This window comes from Castor canadensis, chromosome 5 (genome assembly GCF_047511655.1).
Source record: "Castor canadensis chromosome 5, mCasCan1.hap1v2, whole genome shotgun sequence".
Taxonomy (NCBI): Eukaryota; Metazoa; Chordata; class Mammalia; order Rodentia; family Castoridae; genus Castor; species Castor canadensis.
The window spans coordinates 64,270,851-64,292,634 of record NC_133390.1 but is presented as its reverse complement, the minus strand read 5'-3'; the positions used below and the strand labels follow the sequence as shown (position 1 = coordinate 64,292,634).

Below are 21,784 nucleotides of genomic sequence, written 5' to 3'. Positions count from 1 at the left end.
TAAAAGGTATAACCACTTGCATTAATATTTGCATTGCAAAAGGAGTCTTAATGGGAAAATAATTAAGCTTTAAAGATTGATATCTTTGAGGCAATTTATCCTGCCTGGCAATCTGTCAATTTTCCCCACACAGACAGTCTCTGCTTTGCATCACCTTCCCAGTCTACACTTCAGGCAGGACAAACGTAATCTCAGTGTAACTTGGCAACCAGAGAACAAGAGGGTGGAGTGGGCAAGCTCTGAATCCCATATGACATGATCTAATGAAATTTTAAATCTCTCATCTGTTTACAAGTTAATTTTTCCTAGAGGATCTTCTAATACTTGAGCTAGTCAGCAGGCATCCATCTGTCATTATTCAAGTTCACCAAAGGTTTTTCCACCCATCAAAGGTGTTCTGTAACAAAATTCATGCATAATGGAGCACAGGAAAGTGATGTATGTTTTCTTGCCCTGCTTTGCATGTAAATGGCCTATTCTGGATGGCTTTCACAATATGAAAACATAGTGATCATAGAAGTCAACACAGAGAAATCCATAAGATGGGCAAGAAAGTAAAGGCGGACCCCATTTCAGGACAGTTATTGTATGTGGTGATGTCCTATATGATAGTGATGGAAGGCAAAGTGGAAAACCTTCCAAGCACACTGGTCAGCTACCCAGATGAGCTGAAATGGCTTCAGCTAGGGGCTGAGAAGTTACACAGCAACATTTTTCTCTGATATAAAGATTGAGTACATTTAAGTATTTGGTTGAGATCCAATTTTCTATGTTATATAACAAGGAAAAAAAAGTAAGCCTGATATTTTTGTGTGACAGAATTAGTTATTAGTTATTACCTGATGACTGGGAGTGGGGACCCAAGCATTTTTGGAGTTCTAGGCAGACAAGCAAACACTTAGCATTGGCTTTTGTCATGAATCAGGTATCTAGAAGTGGTAGGTGGGATGGAGAACAGTTTCAAAAAGCGGAGCTGAAACACTGACAATATGGTATAATGGGTTAAACCATGGTACCATCTTTTACTGTGTGATATTGGGAAAGTTCCTTAACTTTACTAAACTTTATCTGATTCATTTATGAGAAAGAGAGAATAAACTTACACTGATAAATGAACTTATACTGATAAGTGAGCTTATACTAATAAATGAGCATATGTAAGCAGCCCTGTAATGAAGAGTCCTACCCAAAATATGGAGCTCAATTAGTACCTCAGGAATTAGAATTGAGTTCAATAAAGAAGGTGAGTTCCCCTCATTATAATTTAATTTTTCTCCTTAAGTCTCTACCGATCTAAAAACATATATTGATCCCTGTTCCCAGGCCAAGATGACTCCTGTAAGCTAGAGTTAATTGAAGAAAAGGAATGTTTGGATATCAAGCTACTAAGATCAGATAGATATTTACTAATGGTAGTAGTGCCTGAGCCTCACCTGGGGGCCTTATAAACTCATGGATTTCTGAGCCTCACCCCCAGAGATTACAACTCAGCATGTCTGTGAAGGACCCCTGCATGCATGAGCAGCTCCCAATATGATTCCTACATAGGTGGTTTATGGATCAGACTTCAAAAAACACTGCATAGGATGCTGAAAGGAAACTGAAATAAATTGATCACTACATCTAGGCAGTACAGTTCCATAATTTTTCTAAAGTGAAAGCAAAAGGAAAAATATATTGATTCACATAATTACTTTTTAAAATAAAAAAGTAGTCAGAGTTTATAAAACCATCCAAAGAGAATTTTTTCTGGAAATATCTGAGGCACAGAGTTCTTTAATAAAGGATATTGAGTAATGTTCTAGACAATATAGTTGACTGAGTCTTATGAAATGCATAGAAAATGTGTTCAAAAGTATAATGTTTTTAATAGTCTTTATAGAAAATTTATAGTCTCACTTCAGTGAAGCCATTTCTAGGAAATGTTGAAATCATTATGGCCCAAATAACTTGCATTCTAAATATTTGATCCTTGGATACAATCCAGAGATTCCTAACTAAATGGATAGGAGCATTTGAGGAGATATGCCTTGCAATTGTCAAGTATTGTAAACAAGCATCTGACAGGTGCTAGATTGAAATCCATTAGCAACTCAATCTCAGGACAGTATTGTGTGTGGTGAGGTCCTATGTAATAGTGTTGGAAGCCAAGGTGGAAAACCTTCCAAGCAGACTGATCAGCTATCCAGAACGAGCTGAAATGGCTTCTAGTGAGGGCTGAGAAGTTACACAGCACCATTTTTCTCTGATGTAAATAAATGATTGAGTACATTTAAGTGCTTGGTTGAGATCCAGTGTTCTATGCTGTATAAAAAGGAAAAAATACTGAGCGTGATATTTTTACATGGCAGGTACTAGTTATCACCTGCTCTCTCCAGTCTTAAAAGTTCTCCATATAGACCCTATTAATTATATATATTTGAGGGAATGAGTTTGTGATTCATGCCCGTTAGCACTACCTGCTGAAGTGGGCTTTGCTAAGCAAGCCACTAGGGAACTTAAAAGTTCATGTTGAGACAGGAAGATGATCTGAGTTTTTCTTGAGAAGAGGAAGTATAAAAGAAAAAAATTGAACTAAGACAAAGCATGAATTATTTCTACATCAGACCTCCTCCTGTTTTCTGTAAGGCTCATGGTTCGTATCATTAAGGAAACTCAGGTTGAGCTGATTTTCAAGATATGCAGATTCAAAAGGATAAGACAATAAAAGCGGCTCTTCTTTAGTGATAGAAATACAGTAAGTAAGACCCAGCCTTGTAGGAAAGATGATGGCAGTAACCAGATCACGGGTCTAGTTCCTGGTTTAGCCCAACCTTAGCTCTTACTGGGGACTGGGGTGAAATTTGACTGCCAGTAACAAGAACCAGTGGACTGCCAGTGACAAGCTATCATGCAAAATAGTGCCAGAGGTGGAAAGTGGGCAGGGAAAATGCACTTCAGCGTGCATACAGGCACTGTCCAGTCCCGTCTCACTTGCGGAGAAAGAACTTCTAACAATCAGCCAGGCTCCAGTCTCACTGGTTGGAACTGAGTAGACAAGGCCTGCAGTTTCAATTCTTCAATAACTACAGTTGGATAGTGCTGGCAGGTTAGAAAAGACGATGCTCTAATTTTATGTAGTATCAACTACTTTTCCTGTCATTTGGAATTTCTGTCTTATTTACCTATTAATTTGTTTTTCCTTTTGGCAGAAATAGAAAAATCTCAGAGGTTTTCTTTTTCATTATGAGAAATTTGGCCTTAGGATACAGCCACAAGGGTGGGTATATCTTTCCCCTTTACTGAAATTATTAAATCCACTTCCATTGTTTAAAAAATCTTTTATTATAAAGATAATAGTTGATCTATGTCAAACATTCAAGCAGTATTTGGTAGCATAAAAAAGGAGACATTCTCTCACCACACTCTTATGGCACTACAGATGCCTTAACAGAGAAGACAGACTGTTGATAACACTTTATACACTGTGCATATATGAACAAATATCTTAAAAATAATATATTTAAACATATGCATTTAAATGTATACATAACTTTTCTAACACAAAGAATACATTATATGTGGTAATCTATCACCAACTTTTTCATGACTAGACAGTATAGCATTACATGTATTAAATTCTGTGAGCTAATTTACATATACAACATGACAGTAAGAACTTAATAAATACTAGGTAAAGCAATGCTAACTATTTTGTAATAATACTTTCCTTGTTTTGCCTCAGAAGTTTTCCAAATATATAACATTTCTGGAAAATATAGATTAGTTTTTCCTGTCTATAGCTTTCATATACTGACATTCTTACTGCATTTATTCTGTTTTAGTTCTTTCCCACAACATTATGTTTCACGATTGTATACTGACAGTTAGAGCTGGCATTCATTCATTTTCTTGGCAGTATATGCACCCATTATATGAATACACAGCAATTTGTTTACTTGATTCACAATGTGGGTGCTTCTAATGTTCCATGGACTTACTGTATGATACGTACATCTTCACCTTTGTTAGACAGAGCCAAGCTGTTTCCCCAAATAGAAAACCAACCATCCTCCAGGCTTTGAAAATTCAACTTTTTTAGGCCTTTGAACATTTTAAGTCACATCTACCATTGGTGCATTTTTCATTTTGTCATTTGTATATTAGCTTGTTGATAAAGGTTTTGTACTGTGGAGAACTTTCACACTTTATTTAGTCAAAATAGTAAATCTCTTTTTCTTTATGGTTTCTTATTTTATGCCTTGCTCAGAAAGACATTCTTTTTCTCCAATATGATAAAGTTATTGCTTCAAATTTTCTTTAGTACTATTATAGTTTAATTTGTAACTTGCAACTTTTGATCCACTGAATGTATTTTGGTGAATAAGGGGAAAATTTTGCTTGTTTATTTGTTCACTTTGTTTTTTCAAGATGGGTAGCTTATTGTTCCAATATCATTTCATCATGATAAGAGAAAAAGATAATTCAATAGATAGCTAGTTACAAGATTTTTCAGTCAGTTTTCCATCTCTGTAGCTCTGTAACTTAATCTACAAATTCATTATAAACATAATCAAAATGCCAAATATTTATTTTCTTTATAAAATAATTCTAAAGTTCATTAGAAAAAAATATGTAAAACAAATGAGAAAAATTCTGAGTAATAAACATGTATATCAATAATTAAAATGTATAGTAAAGCTATGATAATTAAAATAGTAACATATTGACACAAGAATAAACCAAAAGAATTTTTTTCAAAAAAAAACAATCAGGACAAAATCAAGAAATAGATCAATATAACACAAAATGAAATTGAAGCAACAATTAAGAGTCTCCCAAAAAAGAAAAATCCGGGACCTGATGGATTCTCTACTGAATTCTATCAGACCTTTAAAGAAGAAATAATAACAACCCTCCTTAAACTGTTCCATGAAATAGAAAGGGAAGGAAAACTGCCTAACACATTTTATGGAGCCAGGATTACACTTATCTCAAAACCAGGCAAAGACACCTCCAGAAAGGAGAACTATAGGCCAATCTCTTTAATGAACATTGATGCAAAAATCCTCAATAAAATAATGGCAAACCGAATTCAACAACGCATCAAAAAGATCATTCACCAAGACCAAGTAGGCTTCATCCCAGGAATGCAGGGCTGGTTCAACATATGAAAATCAATAAATGTAATAAACCACATTAACAGAAGCAAAGACAAAAACCACTTGATCATCTCAATAGATGCAGAAAAAGCCTTTGATAAGATCCAACATCATTTCATGATAAAAGCTCAAAGAAAACTAGGAATAAAAGGAAAGTACCTCAACATTATAAAAGCTATATATAACAAACCTACAGCCAGCATTACACTTAACAGTGAAAAACTGAAAAACATTCCCTCTAAAATCAGGAACCAGACAAGGATGCCCACTATCTCCACTCCTATTCAACATAGTACTGGAATTCCTAGCCAGAGCAATTAGGCAAGAAGAAGGAATAAAAAGAATACAAATAGGTAAAGAAACTGTCAAAATATCCCTATTTGCAGACGATATGATCCTATACCTTAAAGACCCAAAAACACTCTACTCAAAAGCTCCTAGACATCATCAATAGCTATAGCAAGGTAGCAGGATATAGAATCAACATAGAAAAATCATTAGCATTTTTATACACTAATAATGAACAAACTGTGAAAGAATATATTAAAACAATTCCATTTACAATAGCCCCCCCAAAAATCAAATACCTAGGAGTAAATTTAACAAAGGATGTGAATGACCTCTATAAGGAAAACTATAAACTCCTGAAGAAAGAGATTGAGGAAGACTATAGAAAGTGGAGAGATCTCCCATGCTCATGAATTGATAGAATCAACATAGTAAAAATGGCTATACTCCCAAAAGCAATCTACATGTTTAATGCAATTCCCATCAAAATCCCAATGACATTCATTAAAGAGATTGAAAAATCTACCATTAAATTTATTTGGAGACACAAGAGACCACAAATAGCCAAGGCAATACTCAGTCAAAAGGACAACGCTGGAGGTATCACAATACCTGACTTCAAACTATATTACAAAGCAATAACAATAAAAGCAGCATCGTATTGGCACAAAAACAGACATGAAGACCAGTGGAACAGAATAGAGGACCTGGATATGAAGTCACACAACTATAACCAACTTATCTTTGAAAAGGTGCTAAAAATATACGATGGAGAAAAGACAGCCTCTTCAACAAAAACTGCTGGGAAAACTGGTTAACAGTCTACAAAAAACTGAAACTAGATCCATGTTTATCACTCTATACCAAAATTAACTCAAAATGGATCAAGGACCTTATATCAGACCCCAAACTCTAAAGTTGGTACAGGAAAGAGTAGGAAATACTTTGGAACTAATAGGTAGAGGCAAGGTCTTAATGGAACCCCAGCAGCTCAGCAACTAAGAGATAGCATAGATAAATGGGACCTCATAAAACTAAAAAGCTTCTGCTCAACAAAAGAAATGGTCTCTAAACTGAAGAGACCACCCACAGAGTGGGAGAAAATATTTGCCAGCTACACATCAGACAAAGGACTGATAACCAGAATATATAGGGAACTCAAAAAACTAAATTCTCCCGAAATTAATGAACCAATAAAGAAAAGGGCAAGTGAACTAAACAGAACTTTCTCAAAAGAAGAAATTCAAATGGCCAAAAAACACATGAAAAAATGCTCACCATCTCTAGCAATCAAGGAAATGCAAATTAAAACCACACTAAGATTCCACCTCACCCCTGTCAGAATAGCCATCATCAAAAACACCAACAACAACAGATGTTGGCAAGGTTGTGGGGAAATAGGAACCCTTATACATTGCTGGTGGGAAGGCAAACTAGTATAACCACTCTGGAAAAAACTTTGGAGGCTTCTTAAAAATCTAAACATAGATCTGCCATATAATCTAGCAATATCTCTCTTGGAGATATACCCAAAAGAATGTGACACAGGTTACTCCAAAGGCACTTGCACACCCATGTTTATTGCAGCACTATTCACAATAGCCAAGTTATGGAAACAGCCAAGATGCCCCACTACTGACCAATGTATTAAGAAAATGTTGTATTTATACACAATGGAATACTACTCAGCCATGAAGAAGAATGAAATCTTATCATTTGCAGGTAAATGGATGGATGGAATTGGAGAACATCATCCTGGGCGAGGTTAGCCAGGCCCAGAAGGCCAAAAATCTTATGATCTCCCTCATATGTGGACATTAGGTCAAGGGCAAACACAACAAGGAGATTGGATTTTGATCACATGATGAGGTGAGAGCACACAAGGGAGGTATGAGGATAGGCAAGAAATCAAAAAAAAAAAAAAGATAGCATTTGATGTCCTCAATGCAAAGGAACTAATGCAGAAACTTTAAAGCAACAGAGGCCAATAGGAGAAGGGGACCAGAAACTAGAGAAAAGGTGAGATCAAAAAGAATTAACCTAGAAAGTAACACGCACACAGGAAATTAATGTGAGTCAATTCCCTGTATAGCTATCCTTATCTCAACCAGCAAAACCCCTTATTCCTTCCAATTATTGCTTATACTCTCTCTACAACAAAATTAGAAATAAGGGCAAAATAGTTTCTGCCTGGTAGTGAGAGGGTCAGGGGGAGGGGGGAATGGGGTGGGGGAAGGGGGGAGAAATGACCCATTGTATACACATATGAATAAAAGAAATAAAAAAAAAGAAATAGATCAAGTTGTAAGCTGGAGAAGAACTTAAAATCACATCATTTGTATTAAAAAAATTTTTAAATCACTGTTTTAACACTATGATTAATGGTGTTTGTTTAGCACTATGATTGGTAGTGTTAAAACAATTAGACAGTTCAAATATTGTTCCCCAAGGCCTTTGATCTGTTTCCCTTATTTATTTCCATATGAAAGCAGTCTTCCAGAGCTGCTTGATTATATTTGTATTAGAAGAGAGTGTAAGTTCCAGGACCGTTTGGAATAATATCTTCTACTTCCTCTCTTTCTGATATTTCCTGTTTAAAAGACTTGCTGGTACACGGGTAGCAACAGATTTTTGTCAAATGACTATTTATGCTTGCAAGCTATACTCTGCTATTAAGATCACAGAGGCTTGGGAGAAATGACCCAAGCCTTGTATGCACATATGAATAATAAAATAATAATAAATAAATAAATAAATAAAGGTCACAATCAACTTGCATGCACATTTTTTAAATACTTAGGCCTTTCTATAACAAATATTTATATTTTTAGTTGTTAATCTTACTCAGCATTCAAAGATGTACTCTCCATCCTCTTCACCCTCTGGATAGTCAATTTCTTCTTTTTACTTATAGTTATCTTCCCCTGATTTTAAAGACTTCAAAAAGTAAATTAATATGGTAGTGTACTTCTGTAATCTCTGCTACATGGGAGGTAGAAATGGGAGGATCATGGTTCAAGGCCACCCTGGGCAAAAAAGTTACTAAGAACTTATCTCAAAAAATGAGCTGGTCATGGTGGCTCATGTCTCCAAGCCCAGCCACATAGAAAGCAGACGTAGGAGGATTGTGATCTGAAGCTAGTCCCTGTCAAAAACCTGAGACCCTATCTGAAAAATAAGTAAAGCAAAAAGAATTAGAATTGTGGCTCAAGTGGTAGAGCACCTGCCTAGCAAGCAGGAGGCCCTGACTTCAAACTCTGAAAATTAATTTTGCTAATTAACTGATTAATTACCAAAAAAATTAATAAAATAAATAGATAAAGAAAATAAAATGAAAATGGAAAAATTAAAAATGAGTCATTTTATGCCTCCTTTGTATCCCATTGTTTCAAAGGAATCTCCATTTGAAAAATTCTCTAAGCACTCAAATCCAACAGCTACAAAGATTCAGTTTATCTGTTACTCCTCCCCCATTAAAATATCACCCAGTCCACAGATCAGACTGAGAATGTAGATACCATCTCTTCCTCACTGGCCATTTTAATTAGAGTGGAGTTTGTGGGAAGCGACCCCTCCCTCTAGTGAATACCCCTGGGACTGAGACAGCTTCTTCCTCTCAACCATTTGAACCTCTATGGTGGCCTTTTCTTCTCCCTTTGTTTTCATTTAAAAAGAAGCAAAGGAAACATTCTCATGCAGCGCTTTTTAAATGAAGTGACTTGTCAAGTCAGAGATGTAGCAGTAATCTGAAAGGCAGTAAATTTAGCGACCCTCACTTGCAATGACAGCCTGTCGAGTGCTTGAAGCATAAATAGCAGTGGAGACAAATCGCTGCTGTTTTCCTATTAAGCTTTGGCCCACTGGCCTCCTAGCCTTCCAGGAGTGCCTGGGCCCTACCTGAGACAGCCACTGCTTTCAAGAGCAGGCAGGAGCTCTCCTGTGTGCTCCCCCTCCACTGGGAGCCTGGAGGGATGCTTCTGAAACTACACCTGGTCCCTTCCATGAATGTAATCCATCTGCCACACAGAAAGAGTAAAAATCCTAGGCCAGGATGAAAGGATGCTAGCAAGCAGAGGCCTGCAACCAGAAAGCATGTCAGGTAATTCCTAGCTCATACATTTTGGTCTAAAATCAAGAAAGCAGTTGCCAGACCCCTTATTACTGTTGCACTGGCCACTGAGCTGCCCACGAAGGCTGCCTACTTTATGTCAAGTGGAAAAATAAGGAGAACTTTGCTTCAGTTTGTACTTAAGCCACCTCCATTCCCACCCCTCTTCCTTACTTTTCATTACTTATAAATTGATTTTAAGTGAGAATACTACTCTAAATTGAACCAAACAGCTCATTCAGCATTGAGCCCACCTGAAGAACAGGACTGAGCTCAAATGAAGTCACTGCAGCGTTAGAACCTATGAAGAAAGAATGGAGCAAGCTGGACATGGTGGCTCATGTCTATAATCCCAGCACTTGGGAGGCTGAGGCTGAAGAATCATGAATTCAAGGTTAACCAAGGCTCCATAGCAAGACCCTGTCCAAAAAAAAGAAAAGAAAAGAAATAAAAGAAAAACAAAGAGTGGAGGGCCAGATGGGGTCACCATCTTCAGCTTTGTTTTAATTACGTTTCAAAAGCTTCACTGGCAGCCACAGAACTCTGCCTAGCAGTCCTTCCACAGTGCAATTGCCCTGCTGAGTTTAACACACTCACTTACAAAATGCCAATTGATTTATGTTCCTCTTGAAAACAGCAACTGCTGCTCTCATCTCTACTGATAGATAATCCTCAGCCACAGCAGAATCACTAATGACAGGTTGGGTATTACCCCTGCAGTTCTGATGACAATGGTGAGAGAGCTTGGTTGTTGCTGCCTCTGTCTAACAGTTCAAACCTCCCCTAATAGGAACTAATCTAGAAAACAATCAACATTGGCAGGAATTCTTACTCCTGTTTTATTCCTGAAGGATTCTTCTAAGTATTTTGGTAATTTTTTTTCTCTTCTTTTTATTTGATTTTACTTCTTTGCCTCTATACCTTACATCTTCGAAGTAATAAAAGGGAAGTAAGACCTGATTGCTTGGTTTATGATATATTGCTTATGTTAGTCCATTTTTCATTGCTACAACAACATACCTGAGTCTTGTTTATGTATAAAGGAAAGAAGTTTGTTTAGATCACAGTTTTGGAGGTTGAAAGTCCAAACAACATTGCAATGACTCTGGTGAGAGCTCCCCCAGTTATATCAGATCATGGTAGATGCTGTCATGGTGGGAGCATGTATGAAAGGAAGCCATCATGTAGTAAGATAGAAAAAGAGAGGATGGGCCAATCTGGTCTTTTTAAACACCTCTCTTGAGAACGAACCAGGATCCCATAACAAATTCATAAATGTCTTCCATGGGCAATGCCCCAAAGATCCAATCACTTCCCACTAGGCACCACCTCTTAAAGGTTCCATCACCTCTCAATAACACTATACAGGAGACCAAGTTTCCAACAAATGAATCCTTGGAGGGACACACTCAAACCATATCCAAACCATAGAAAAAATACGTCCCATGAATGTTACGCAGCCCCCACCTCAGCAGTTTGAATTACTATGGATATATAGATTCCAATCCACAGTCAGCCCTAATCTCTCATCAATCTCATATTTCCAATCACCTGTGGAAGGTACTCCACAAGATGTCACAGGAAAACCTAATACCAACCATATCGACAATGTAAGTCATACCTGTGCTCATGCCTGTAATACTAGGTACTTGGAAGATTGAGATAAGGTAGATCAAAGTTCAAGGCCAGCCTGGACAAATAGTTTTCAAGACTCCATCTCCAAAAATAACCACAGCAAAATGGGCTAAAGGTGTGGCTCGAGTGGTAGAATGTCTGCTTTGCAAGTTTGAAGCCCTGAGATCAAACCTCAGTACCACCAAAAAGAAAAGAATGGAAGTCATTATTTCATTTGAAAATAATGACTCAGTTTCCCAAGTGATGTTAATTACATTCGCAACCAGGAAGCCACTAGCTTCCAACCAGTGCACTGCATTTAGCATACATTTCTTCACATTTGAGAAAACAGAGGTAGGCTGCAGGAAATCCCAAAGCAGGTGAGGGTTCAGGTATGTGAGGGCCCATCTCCTGCCCTCACAGGGGATATTGTCATTCTTTCCCATTGAGCCCAGATTCTGCTTCAGAATCTCAACATCATACTCCAGCCAGCCACTATCAATTGAACAATGTTACTGATGATGACTTTTTTTTACATAGTTGAAGAAGTCATCTCCAATTTCATATTAATCACAGGAAGGTTTGTCACAACATATTTTAGAACTTAATGCCAAGGAACTGACACAAAGAGTGATGTTACTGTACAAAAAATTTCTTCCAAAAAAGAAAAAGAAGGAAGAAAGAAGAGAGATAGGAGGGGAGAAAGGGGAGAGAGAAGGAAGGATGGGAGGGAAGAAGGGAGGAATGGGGAGGGATTAGAGAAATTATAAAATAATGCCATTGTACTCAGTACACTGTGGGTAAAGAAGAATTAAATGAGAGTTACCTAACAAAACAAATCTGGTCTGTGTGTCACACACACACACACACACACACACACACACACGCTCCATTGAGAGTCCTCTCACCACCATCCTCATTTCTCTGCATTAGGATCTGCATTTCAAGCAGGCTACTTGGATTGCCACACCCTTTTGCAATATGCCAGCTCTGATTCTCCCACTTCTGTTTTAAAGCTTCCTGAAAGCTCATTTCTCCCAGGAAGTCTTTCCTAACTATGCTGAGTCCATTGTACTCTTTTATAGCTCTTTTGCTAGACATTGGTACTTTATTCACCTATGGGTTTATATCGTTAATGGAGAAGCTTCTAAAAATAAATGAGTGGAGGCTAAATTTTCATATACTAGTTGTTTTTCATTTATTGTTTTATTTTATTCTTTCAATAAGGAAGTTAAGTCAAGTGGGCAAACCTCCAGTCTGCCTGTTCTGTTTACCTCTTTATCTGAGTGGCATTGCTTTGAAAATTCACAGTTCTTATTCTCAACCTCACATTTCTGGCACAGAAGACATAGAACCAATCCAGAAAACTAAGAATTCAGTGAACTCTAGCATCCCCAAAAATCTAATGATAAAAAGAAGATGCTTACTGAGGAACATGAGCTTCAAATGTCCACAGACCTGGTTTAAACTTCAGCTCTTACAAACAGTATAAGCTTGGGTATGTTCCTGGTTTATGCTGAACCTGTGTTTCTATGTGTCCCAAACCTATAAGCAAACTTAACAATATTAGGAATTAAGATAATATATCTTGACTATTATCACTCCCTGCACAGTGTCCACTGTTTAAGTGACAGCTCTTTTAGAAGTCATTCTACACAATTTATTGAACTTTCAGTAGGTTCCAGCATTGTGCTGCACACTTGTGGTATAGTGATAAGCAAAATTAGATGTTTCCTATAGTGGTAAAGCTTTATAATGTAACCATAGCTATTTTCAATACAATTCCCTTCAGAAAACTAAATATAGGGGATCTTGACTCGTTTAGAAAGGCAAAACAATTTCTAACACTAATACCAGATGGAGTATTTGTTTAGCATGACAACAGTAAAGAATATCACGGCCCAGGACTGAAGGGAATGTAGAAACGGCAGCCCCAGGTGGGATGCTGAGTCAAACTATGTCAGCTAGCTGATTTTTGTGTGTGAAAGAAAAAATGCAAAATGAATGAGTTGGATCTCTTTGGATGCCAGGAAAAATAATGTCAGGGTGTTTTTCATCATTTAGCTGATGTTCATCCATTGAGCCAAAGCCAGTTGTGAATCTTCCCTGGCATTTTTGCTTGTCACTGGTTTCTGGGTACTAACTACATCCTTTGGGGTTGCAGAAAGCATGAGGCCCATTTGCAAAATCCACACCCTGTTGTGTCTTACTATTCAAATAGAGAACATTATCAAATCAGAAAAACCAACCCTTCCCTTCCATACAGTTCAAATATCTTAAAAGAGAACTCTCCCTCCTTTCATCTTTGTTCCTCTAACTTCCTAAAAATTATCCATACTATGTACTTCTATGTGGCTTTTGTTTGTTTTTTTCCCTTGAGTCCCTTTAGTATATTACTCTTCCCTGATTGCTTCTTTTAAAAACTGGGTCCTTTCCTTCTTCTGCCTTGCTTTCTTTCAATCATGGATCACTGACCATTCCTCAACCTCCCTTTCCATAATGAAAAGTGGGAATGAAACATAGTGTCCACCTTTGCACAGCAACATTGTCAAACACTAAAGGATCTCTCAAGTGGAATATGAAGCCAAGAAACAAAAACTTTGGAGGATCTGGAAGGAGACATTACTGGCAGTATAAACAGAACCCTCGTGAGACATTTTTTCTAGATTCATTGTGTGCTTTCTCTCTCTTTTTCCTTAGCATTTTTGTGAGGAGCATGCTAAGTAGAGAAGAAGGGAAGGGAATCAAACCAAGAATAAGTAAGCATGTCCTTAGGAAGGAAAAAAAAAAAGAAAACACAAAATGTACTGTAAGAACGCATACTTCTTGCAGTATTTGAAGTTCACCCAGGAAACTTCAAATGGCATCATTGATTTGTGATTCTTTTTTTCTTTTGTTTTTGTAGGCAGAAGTTCCTAGCTTGCTTGTGCTAACCTTCACCATCATCTCCAAACACAGACTCATATAAATACACATACAGTGCAAGATAAATTGCAGTTCTTTGCTTTTCATTAAACCATATGTGTGTTTGCATTTATAATGAATGTGTTTATAGCCACTTATGCGTAGATATTCAAAATAGGTGAGTGAAGGAAATGGTAATGCCATTTCAAACATGTCTTCTCTTTAGCAAAAGATTAATCTATTGAGATGTTATATTTATAAGATTTTTCACAAAACAGTGGGAAAATGATTTGCCCACTTCTTAACATGCAATAATCCTTGGAATTCTGCATTTTAAAATTTCATGAAATACTCAAAATTAGCAAGGTTCATAAATTGCATTTCTTACATCTAAAATAAAGCAAAAGAAAGACAGATCCAATAATGATTATTAAGATAGTAGACTTTTTAAAATAATTTCATTCTATGCCAAATAGAATACTAGAAAAATTTTTAAATATTCTGTTCTGCTTATTGAGTAAATATTAGGGGGTTAGTGAATTTCTATGATGCTTCCTAAAAGTTAAGAGTGAAAGGTTATATATAAATAAGTAGCTCTGTGTGTGTGTGTGTGTGTGTGTGTGTGTGTGTGTGTGTGTGTGTGTCTGAGATGGTGGTGGGGAAGAAAGTATAAGGAAGTAGGAAGAAGGAGGAAGGGAAAGGCAAGAAGAAAGAAAGAGAAAGAGGGAGAGAAGCGACATAGAAATGTATTTAATTCCAAATGATTGCTTACTTGCAAATGCATGATTGACCTTGGAAATGTGAATAAATCAACATTTTTGGATATGAACTACAGAATTCACCAAAGTAAGTACTTCACTGTACTTAGCAGATAGCACCTAGCATACTTTCATTGAAGTAATGCCTAGCCAATTTGTCTCCACATTGTGAAAACCAGAGAAAATACTTTTCTCTTGCCATTAGTCCTTCCAACTTATGAAGAAATATTAAAGGAACTAATATGCATAACTGGAGTAAACAGTGACTAAGAGGGAATATACTGATTTTATGTGAGAGTTTGAAAGGTGTAGACACTGAGGAGGAGAAATTGTTTATCCTGGTAGCTGAATTGTTGCCAGGAGACACAAAGCACATTAAGAAAAAGGAGATTTAAACTAAGCACTCGATATCAGAATAAATGTAAGACTCAGCAACATGAGCAGGCTTGTGGAAATTGGTTGAGATGTTCAAAATACCAAAATACTAAAATTTGCAATTCAAGTAAATATTTATACAAGGGCAGAAAATAATAGGAAAAGAGAAGGACCTAAGTTGTAACCATAAGGCAAGTCCTCTGGAGAATTTCAACAACAGGTTATGGATCACTTTCTGCCCCGAGAATTTTCTTTTTTTTTTTCCATATGTCAACAGATATTTGTTTCAAGCACTGCTTGCAATAACAAAATGTTTAAAAACAACATAAACGTAAATCAAAAATATTTGTCAACTACAGCCCATCAACATACTAGTATATTTTAAAAACCACTTCCATAAGCACTAAAATGGATAATTCCCAAAATACAAGAGAATGTAAGAAAAATGAGATATGGAAAAACATGTGTGCGTTATGCTACTGTGTGTATGAATGTCAGTAGTAAGCAAAGTGCATCAAAAGAAGGATGCTCCAAGAACTGGACTCAGTGAGGGAAGTCAAGAACACTGTGTCCTGAGAATTTCCTTAAGGTTAAGAGAGTAGAGGAAATGCTGACTGAATCCTTCAATGGAGGGCAGCTGGTCAGAGTGACCTGAAAGAACAGGTAGTGCCCCCCTCTGGAACAGACACAGTGGGGCAAAGGGAAAAAAAGCAAGAGAATCTGAGTGCCTTTTAGAATTTTCTGATTCTAAAATAAGAAAATACATCTCTTGAGCTGAAAGGAATGACATCCTACCAGGTCTGTGTCCACAGGGTCTCCATTGGTTTCTGAAACAATGACTCCATATTCCAGTTCCATTCTCAAACATGGGCAGAGATGCCCCCTGTCCTGCCTTTGGCAGCAGACTACTGCACACCCTTACTTCCCCAATAAAACAGTGCTCTAGTAGGATCATTTAGAGGGAATGGTTTTTTAGGACAGCTTCTTATGCAGAAATGCTTATCCATCTTTCAATACTTATCTCATTCTCTTATGCTATATGAAGTGTTGAAACTGACTCCAGTATCTACTTGTGTTTCTTAATTTAATTCAGCTGTGTCTCAATCCATTCAACTACTATAATAATAATAACATAGATTTGTGGGTTAATAAACAACAGGAACTTATTTCTCACTGTTCTGGAGGCTGGAAAGTAAAAAAGCACCTGCAAATTCAGTGTCTGGTGAGGGCCCACTTCCTAGTTCATCCATGGTCATCTTTTCCTTGTGTTCTCACATGGTAGAAGGAACATGCTCTCTGGGTTCTCTTTTATAAGGCACTAATCTCATTCATGAGAATCCCATTCTTTTGTTCTAATCACCTCTCCAAGGCCTCCCCTATAAATATCATCACATTGGGGATTAAGTTTCAATATATAAATTGCAGGATGCACAGGCATTCAGTCTATAGTATGCTCTCAAAAAACATTTATAGAGTGCCTAATCTGTGCCAACCCCTCTGCAAGTTCATGGGGATATTCTGAGTAAGACATAGTCCCCAAGGAGCATACAACCTGCAGCTTTGGCTTTCTCATGATAGAGGAGCTTCCATTTCCTACCAAATCACTCCAGACTAATGAGAAATTCTCAAGTGAGGTAATAGATATACTGCATTGAGGGAGTGTCTCTTGTGGCTTTGAGTTGAATAAATAAGCAAGAAATGCCAGGAAATGCAAGAGCTCCAGCTGAAGAATCCCAGGAGCAAACAAAGAAAAAATGACTAGGACAGCCCTCAGGTCTTAGTCAATATTTTCAGTGCTTGTCAGGCTGGCTGGATGAAAGAAGATCATGTAGTTTCTCTTACCTGAATTTAGTTTGTGCCATGAGACTCACCAACTGTAGTATGAAGTTGTGTGCTAGAGACAAAGGCAGTCGTGGAGTAGAAGACAGCAATCACAGATGAAGGAAAACCAATGTGTACCTAGCACGTGAGTCACTTAAAGGAAAACTTCCCTTTCATCTTCAGGTACTGTTTGGGGAAAACTCTTCCTAGAGACATGAAATTAAAAGTTTATCTGATGAGAATCTGTTTTATTAGCTACTTACCTTCATTTATCAGGAAAAAATGAGACTATATATATATATATATATATATATATGTACAGGTATATAAGAATCTCAAGCCCCAAGTGCTATACTCCCAAACTCATAGGGTCTCAGACAGTGCTGCTAGAGTCATATTTCTTTTTCCTATAACTGGTTTATTTCTTTAACAAGTTAAAAATGTGAGGTAGGGGGTGGGCATGGTAGCTCACACAGGTAATTTCAGCTACTGGTAAAGCAAATATCAGGAGGCTCTTTGTTTAAAGCCACCCTTAGGCAAGACAAGATTCTACCTGAAAAATAACTAAAAAGCAGGAAAAGGGCTAAGGGCATGGCTTAAGTAGTAGATCATATACCTAGCAAACAAAAGACCTTAAGTTCAAACCCCAGTACCACCAAAAAAAAGGGGGGGGGACCCATTTCTAGGTATCACAGAAATTGAAAACAATTCAGTATTTCAGTCATCTCCAAGATTATTCAAAGGTTATACTTGTTCTCTTTTTCTTCTACTAAAAACTCTGTATGTACCTGGAAATAAATTCATGGGAAGAATCCTGCAACCCTAATACTCACAATCATCTTTAAGTCTTCTCATTATAATCCACCATTACTCTCAATACTACCTTTCTGTGTATTCCACCCCTGCATGCCTGGTTTTTAATTAGCTTACACCTATTTCAGTCATTGGCCATTGTCCAAATTGTCATTTTCTTTAGGGTATTTATTTTGAGCTAGAAGAGTCTACATGATATGACTTTGAGTCCATAGATGTAGATGCACACAAAAGATTTTCTCCCAAATTCAAATCCTGCCCAGTTAATCCATTTAAGTGCCCTATCACCCTGAGAGTTCTATTTTCTTCCCTACCACATTCCACTTCCATAACTCAAAATCATAGCTGTCTACTTGCTTGAATATGAGGAAGGAAAAAAGGAGGAAATTATGCTTTTTAACCAATTTCCAGCTACATATCATAGGTCAATTCTAAAACATTTTGTGTAGAAACATTTGCAAAAAATGTGCAGAATTTCAGAACTAAAAATTTTGTATTACTATTTATTGTCTGTTGAGATTGAAAAGTCTCCTCAAAAGTAGTGATCCTGACAATTGACAGAGATTTGAAGCTTAGAGTATTACTGACACTTGTGCTATACAGCATTATCAAAGAGGTCCTGTGTTCTGTTGGGAGCCCACTTAAGCGGCTTATCTGACACATTTAGACAGTAAATTCATGGGCCTGCTGGCTGGTTGTTACACTGATTTGGCCATCAGGGAATGTCCAGAAAAGGAAAATAGCTCCCGGCATTTGAGCAAAGCTATTAATTGGTATCATTTAGTGTAGGATGACCAGAAGCAAGATTCCATCATGGTTGCAGGCTGTGTTCTTTAACACCATCTCCAGCTGCTCAATCCTTACCCAATCAGCAATGGAGTGCTGAAATTTGGGGGATGAAGAATGTTCAGTTTTGCTACAGTGGAAGTCCTTAAACCTTTCCAGTCAAGCTCTTCCTATTACTCAAACTCCTTACTCCTCTCCCTTGTACTTTTTCCTTCTTTCTCTCAATCTCTTTAGGAAGAAGGTCATTTAATCAGTTATACTCCCAAAAAGGTGAGTTTAAACAAGTTTTTCTGTCTTAATATTTCTTTACTAAAATGGCCATATCTGACTTTGTAGATCTTTTTTAAAACAGCCTCCATATCTCTAATACCAACTGTTAAGCCAATGATGTTGAGCTCCCAATCTTCAGCACCAAGGATCACAATCCATCACAAAATACTACCACAGCAGCACATTCTACAGATCTACCTGATGGACTGAAAGCCTCCTTAATGACATAGAACAAGAAAACCATAAATGCATGACATGATTTAGCACACGATCTTTATGAAAAGAATTCCACATAATTTGAAGAAGAGCAGTGTTTCTCAAAAGGAAGTCACTTCTCTTTCTAAAGTCACTTTGGTGTAAAGCATGCAATTAGTGATGTCAATACTTCACCCATACCCCTCAGAGTACACCTCCACTGTTTCCATACTTTGTTTCAACCAATGACTGACAGATATGAATGTTATTACAAACACCCCAGCCTTTTGCCTTGTGATAAGGACAACTTGGAAGTGGGACATGTGCTATCCCCAGAGCTCCCTGAAGAGTTAATGCAGTGTTGTTTTCTGTGGGATTTGGCTTGGCATCATACTCTTGTTTGGCTTCTTTCTCTTTCAGGTCCCATTTTCCCTGTCCTCTACCAGTTTTTCCTGAGAATATTTTGTACTTAATCACTTTCACAAAATTTTTTATTTTGGGGTCAGTTTCTGAAGAATCTGACCTCAGACAAAGCATACTGTCAAATTATTGAAAAACTATGTGGATTTATTGCTTTAAAAAGAAAAATGAGGCAATTTGCTGCATATTTTAGACTTAAAAAAACAATCATGGAAACTTCTGTTTTGCAGGTAGAGAATTTGAAGGAGAAGAAGAATATCTGGAGATTCTTGGCATCACCAGGGAGCAGTCAGGCAAATATGAGTGCAAAGCTGCCAACGAGGTCTCCTCAGCCGATGTCAAACAAGTCAAGGTCACTGTGAACTGTGAGTATGGGAGCAGCAGGTGCTACATGCCTGGGGCACACCTCTACCTCCAGTGAGCTCTAAACATTCCATTAGCAAAAGAGCATCACATATCAAGCAGATGTTCTTCAGTCAGGGGTGCACATTTATACGTTGGACACATCCAAGGGCAGGACTTGGCCTTTGAATTTGATAAATCAACTCTACCAACTCTAAATATAACCCATAATACATTTAGCAATAACCTCTGTCTTTTACTTGGACTGCAGAATTAAGGAAAGATGCTCAGACTACACTAGCATTTCTGCAGCCACTATTTTAGTGTTTTTGGACACCAAGGTCATATTACTCTGGCAAGGTAACAATTCCTATCTGTTTTAGCTGGAATTTCTACCTTAATGCATTGTTGTCAAAGGGGAATATCCCAAGACTGTATTTTATCATCTTCTATTTAACAAATTGGCCTTGGGAACAAATTCAAGCCACTGTGGTCAGATATCATCTATCCCTGATGGCTAAAAGGGATGCTTGATAAGTTAATTTTGGTTATCTATTTGTCCCAAAGTATGGGAATTAAAAAGAAAGATTTTACTAAGATGCATAGGTAAGTGGGCATACTTTGAACTTGTCAGATGAAAGGATCCTTAGATGTAGTTCAAAAGGAGGAGGAAGGGAGGATCTATAAGATGTGTGTCACCCAGCAAAGGAATAAAGAGAATTTGTTTACTTTATTCAGTTAGGAATGCCTTTCTATATCATTCAAATTCTAGTTTCCATATCACACAATCATGGCCAGTGGCAGGGATGTCTTGAAAGTTCTTTTCTATGTGTATCATACATGCAATATAAAGTGCACACACACACTCCCTATACACACATATATATACATGGACACACACAGTACACACACATAGGCACATAGACATACATGCACAAACATCTTAGCCCACATTTCAAAGTATGTTTTAGGCCATGATGAGTTACATTCTGTGATTTTATGTCCTACATGTAAACACCTGTGTGCAAGAATCTATATAAATACTCTTTGTTTTTCTTAACAACTTTGGCAAGGTGGATATAATTGACTTCATTTTAAAGTTTAAAAAACTAAAGTATAAGAAAGTAAAATTGCTTATCCACAGCAACATAGAAAGCAAGTGAAAGACAAGTAATTTGGTCTCTGGTCTATTAAATTCTAAAGCCCATGTTCTCACAAAAGAAATAAAAGGAAAACGAAGAATTTTCAACTCTTTCTACCTACTGTGTACAACTTGGATTAAGAGATTTACATTTATTATTTAACCCCGACAGGAAACCTACCAGATGGGCATCATTCATCTTACTTTACAAATTTGGAAAGTGAGGCCTAGATTGCTGAAGAATCTTGCTTATGGTGGCCTAGCCTGCATTGAGCTGCAGTTCCCTGGGACTTGCTCTAACCTTCAGTCTTCTTTGAAACATGCAGTGCAATCTCTTCACACTATACCTAAGGGAATCCAGTACATATAGCTCAAGCTGCACAAATTTATGGTCCTCATTTACAAGAGCAAGAGGTTGCATTTGATGAGCTGTAAAGTGCTTTTATCCTTAGCTGTCCCCAAAACTTTAAGTAATAGAGTTTTGAAATGCCAGTATTACTATTCTTTTCCAGTACTGGGTGTGTTTCAAAGACACATTAATGATCTCAATGTTATAAAATGCTTTAGGTCCTTTTTTCACATGAAAGGCAATTTCTCTGGGTGTTTGTATAAGTTTATAATTAGATTAGTTAGCTTCTTTTATGCACACATAACCATGCCATCATATTCCACCTCTTCCCTAACTTTTGGATTCAAGATTTCATTTTCTCTTAATTGACCTTCAACTTAATTAGATTTTTGAAAGTCCAATCACGGAGTAAATAGAAAATATTTATGCTTCCATTGTATGAAACATCAAAGTGGTCTG

General features: G+C 37.2%; 1 protein-coding gene across 2 annotated transcripts in view; it reads left to right on the top strand.

The window, feature by feature from the left end:
* The window catches only part of Lsamp (limbic system associated membrane protein), a 606,667-nt gene that overhangs the window by 547,653 nt on the left and 37,230 nt on the right, over nt 1-21,784 (top strand). For both annotated transcript variants that reach the window (XM_074073203.1, XM_074073204.1), the window contains exon 4: nt 19,724-19,858. In XM_074073203.1, the coding sequence (XP_073929304.1) occupies nt 19,724-19,858 (135 nt within the window). The remainder of the gene's footprint in view (nt 1-19,723; nt 19,859-21,784) is intronic.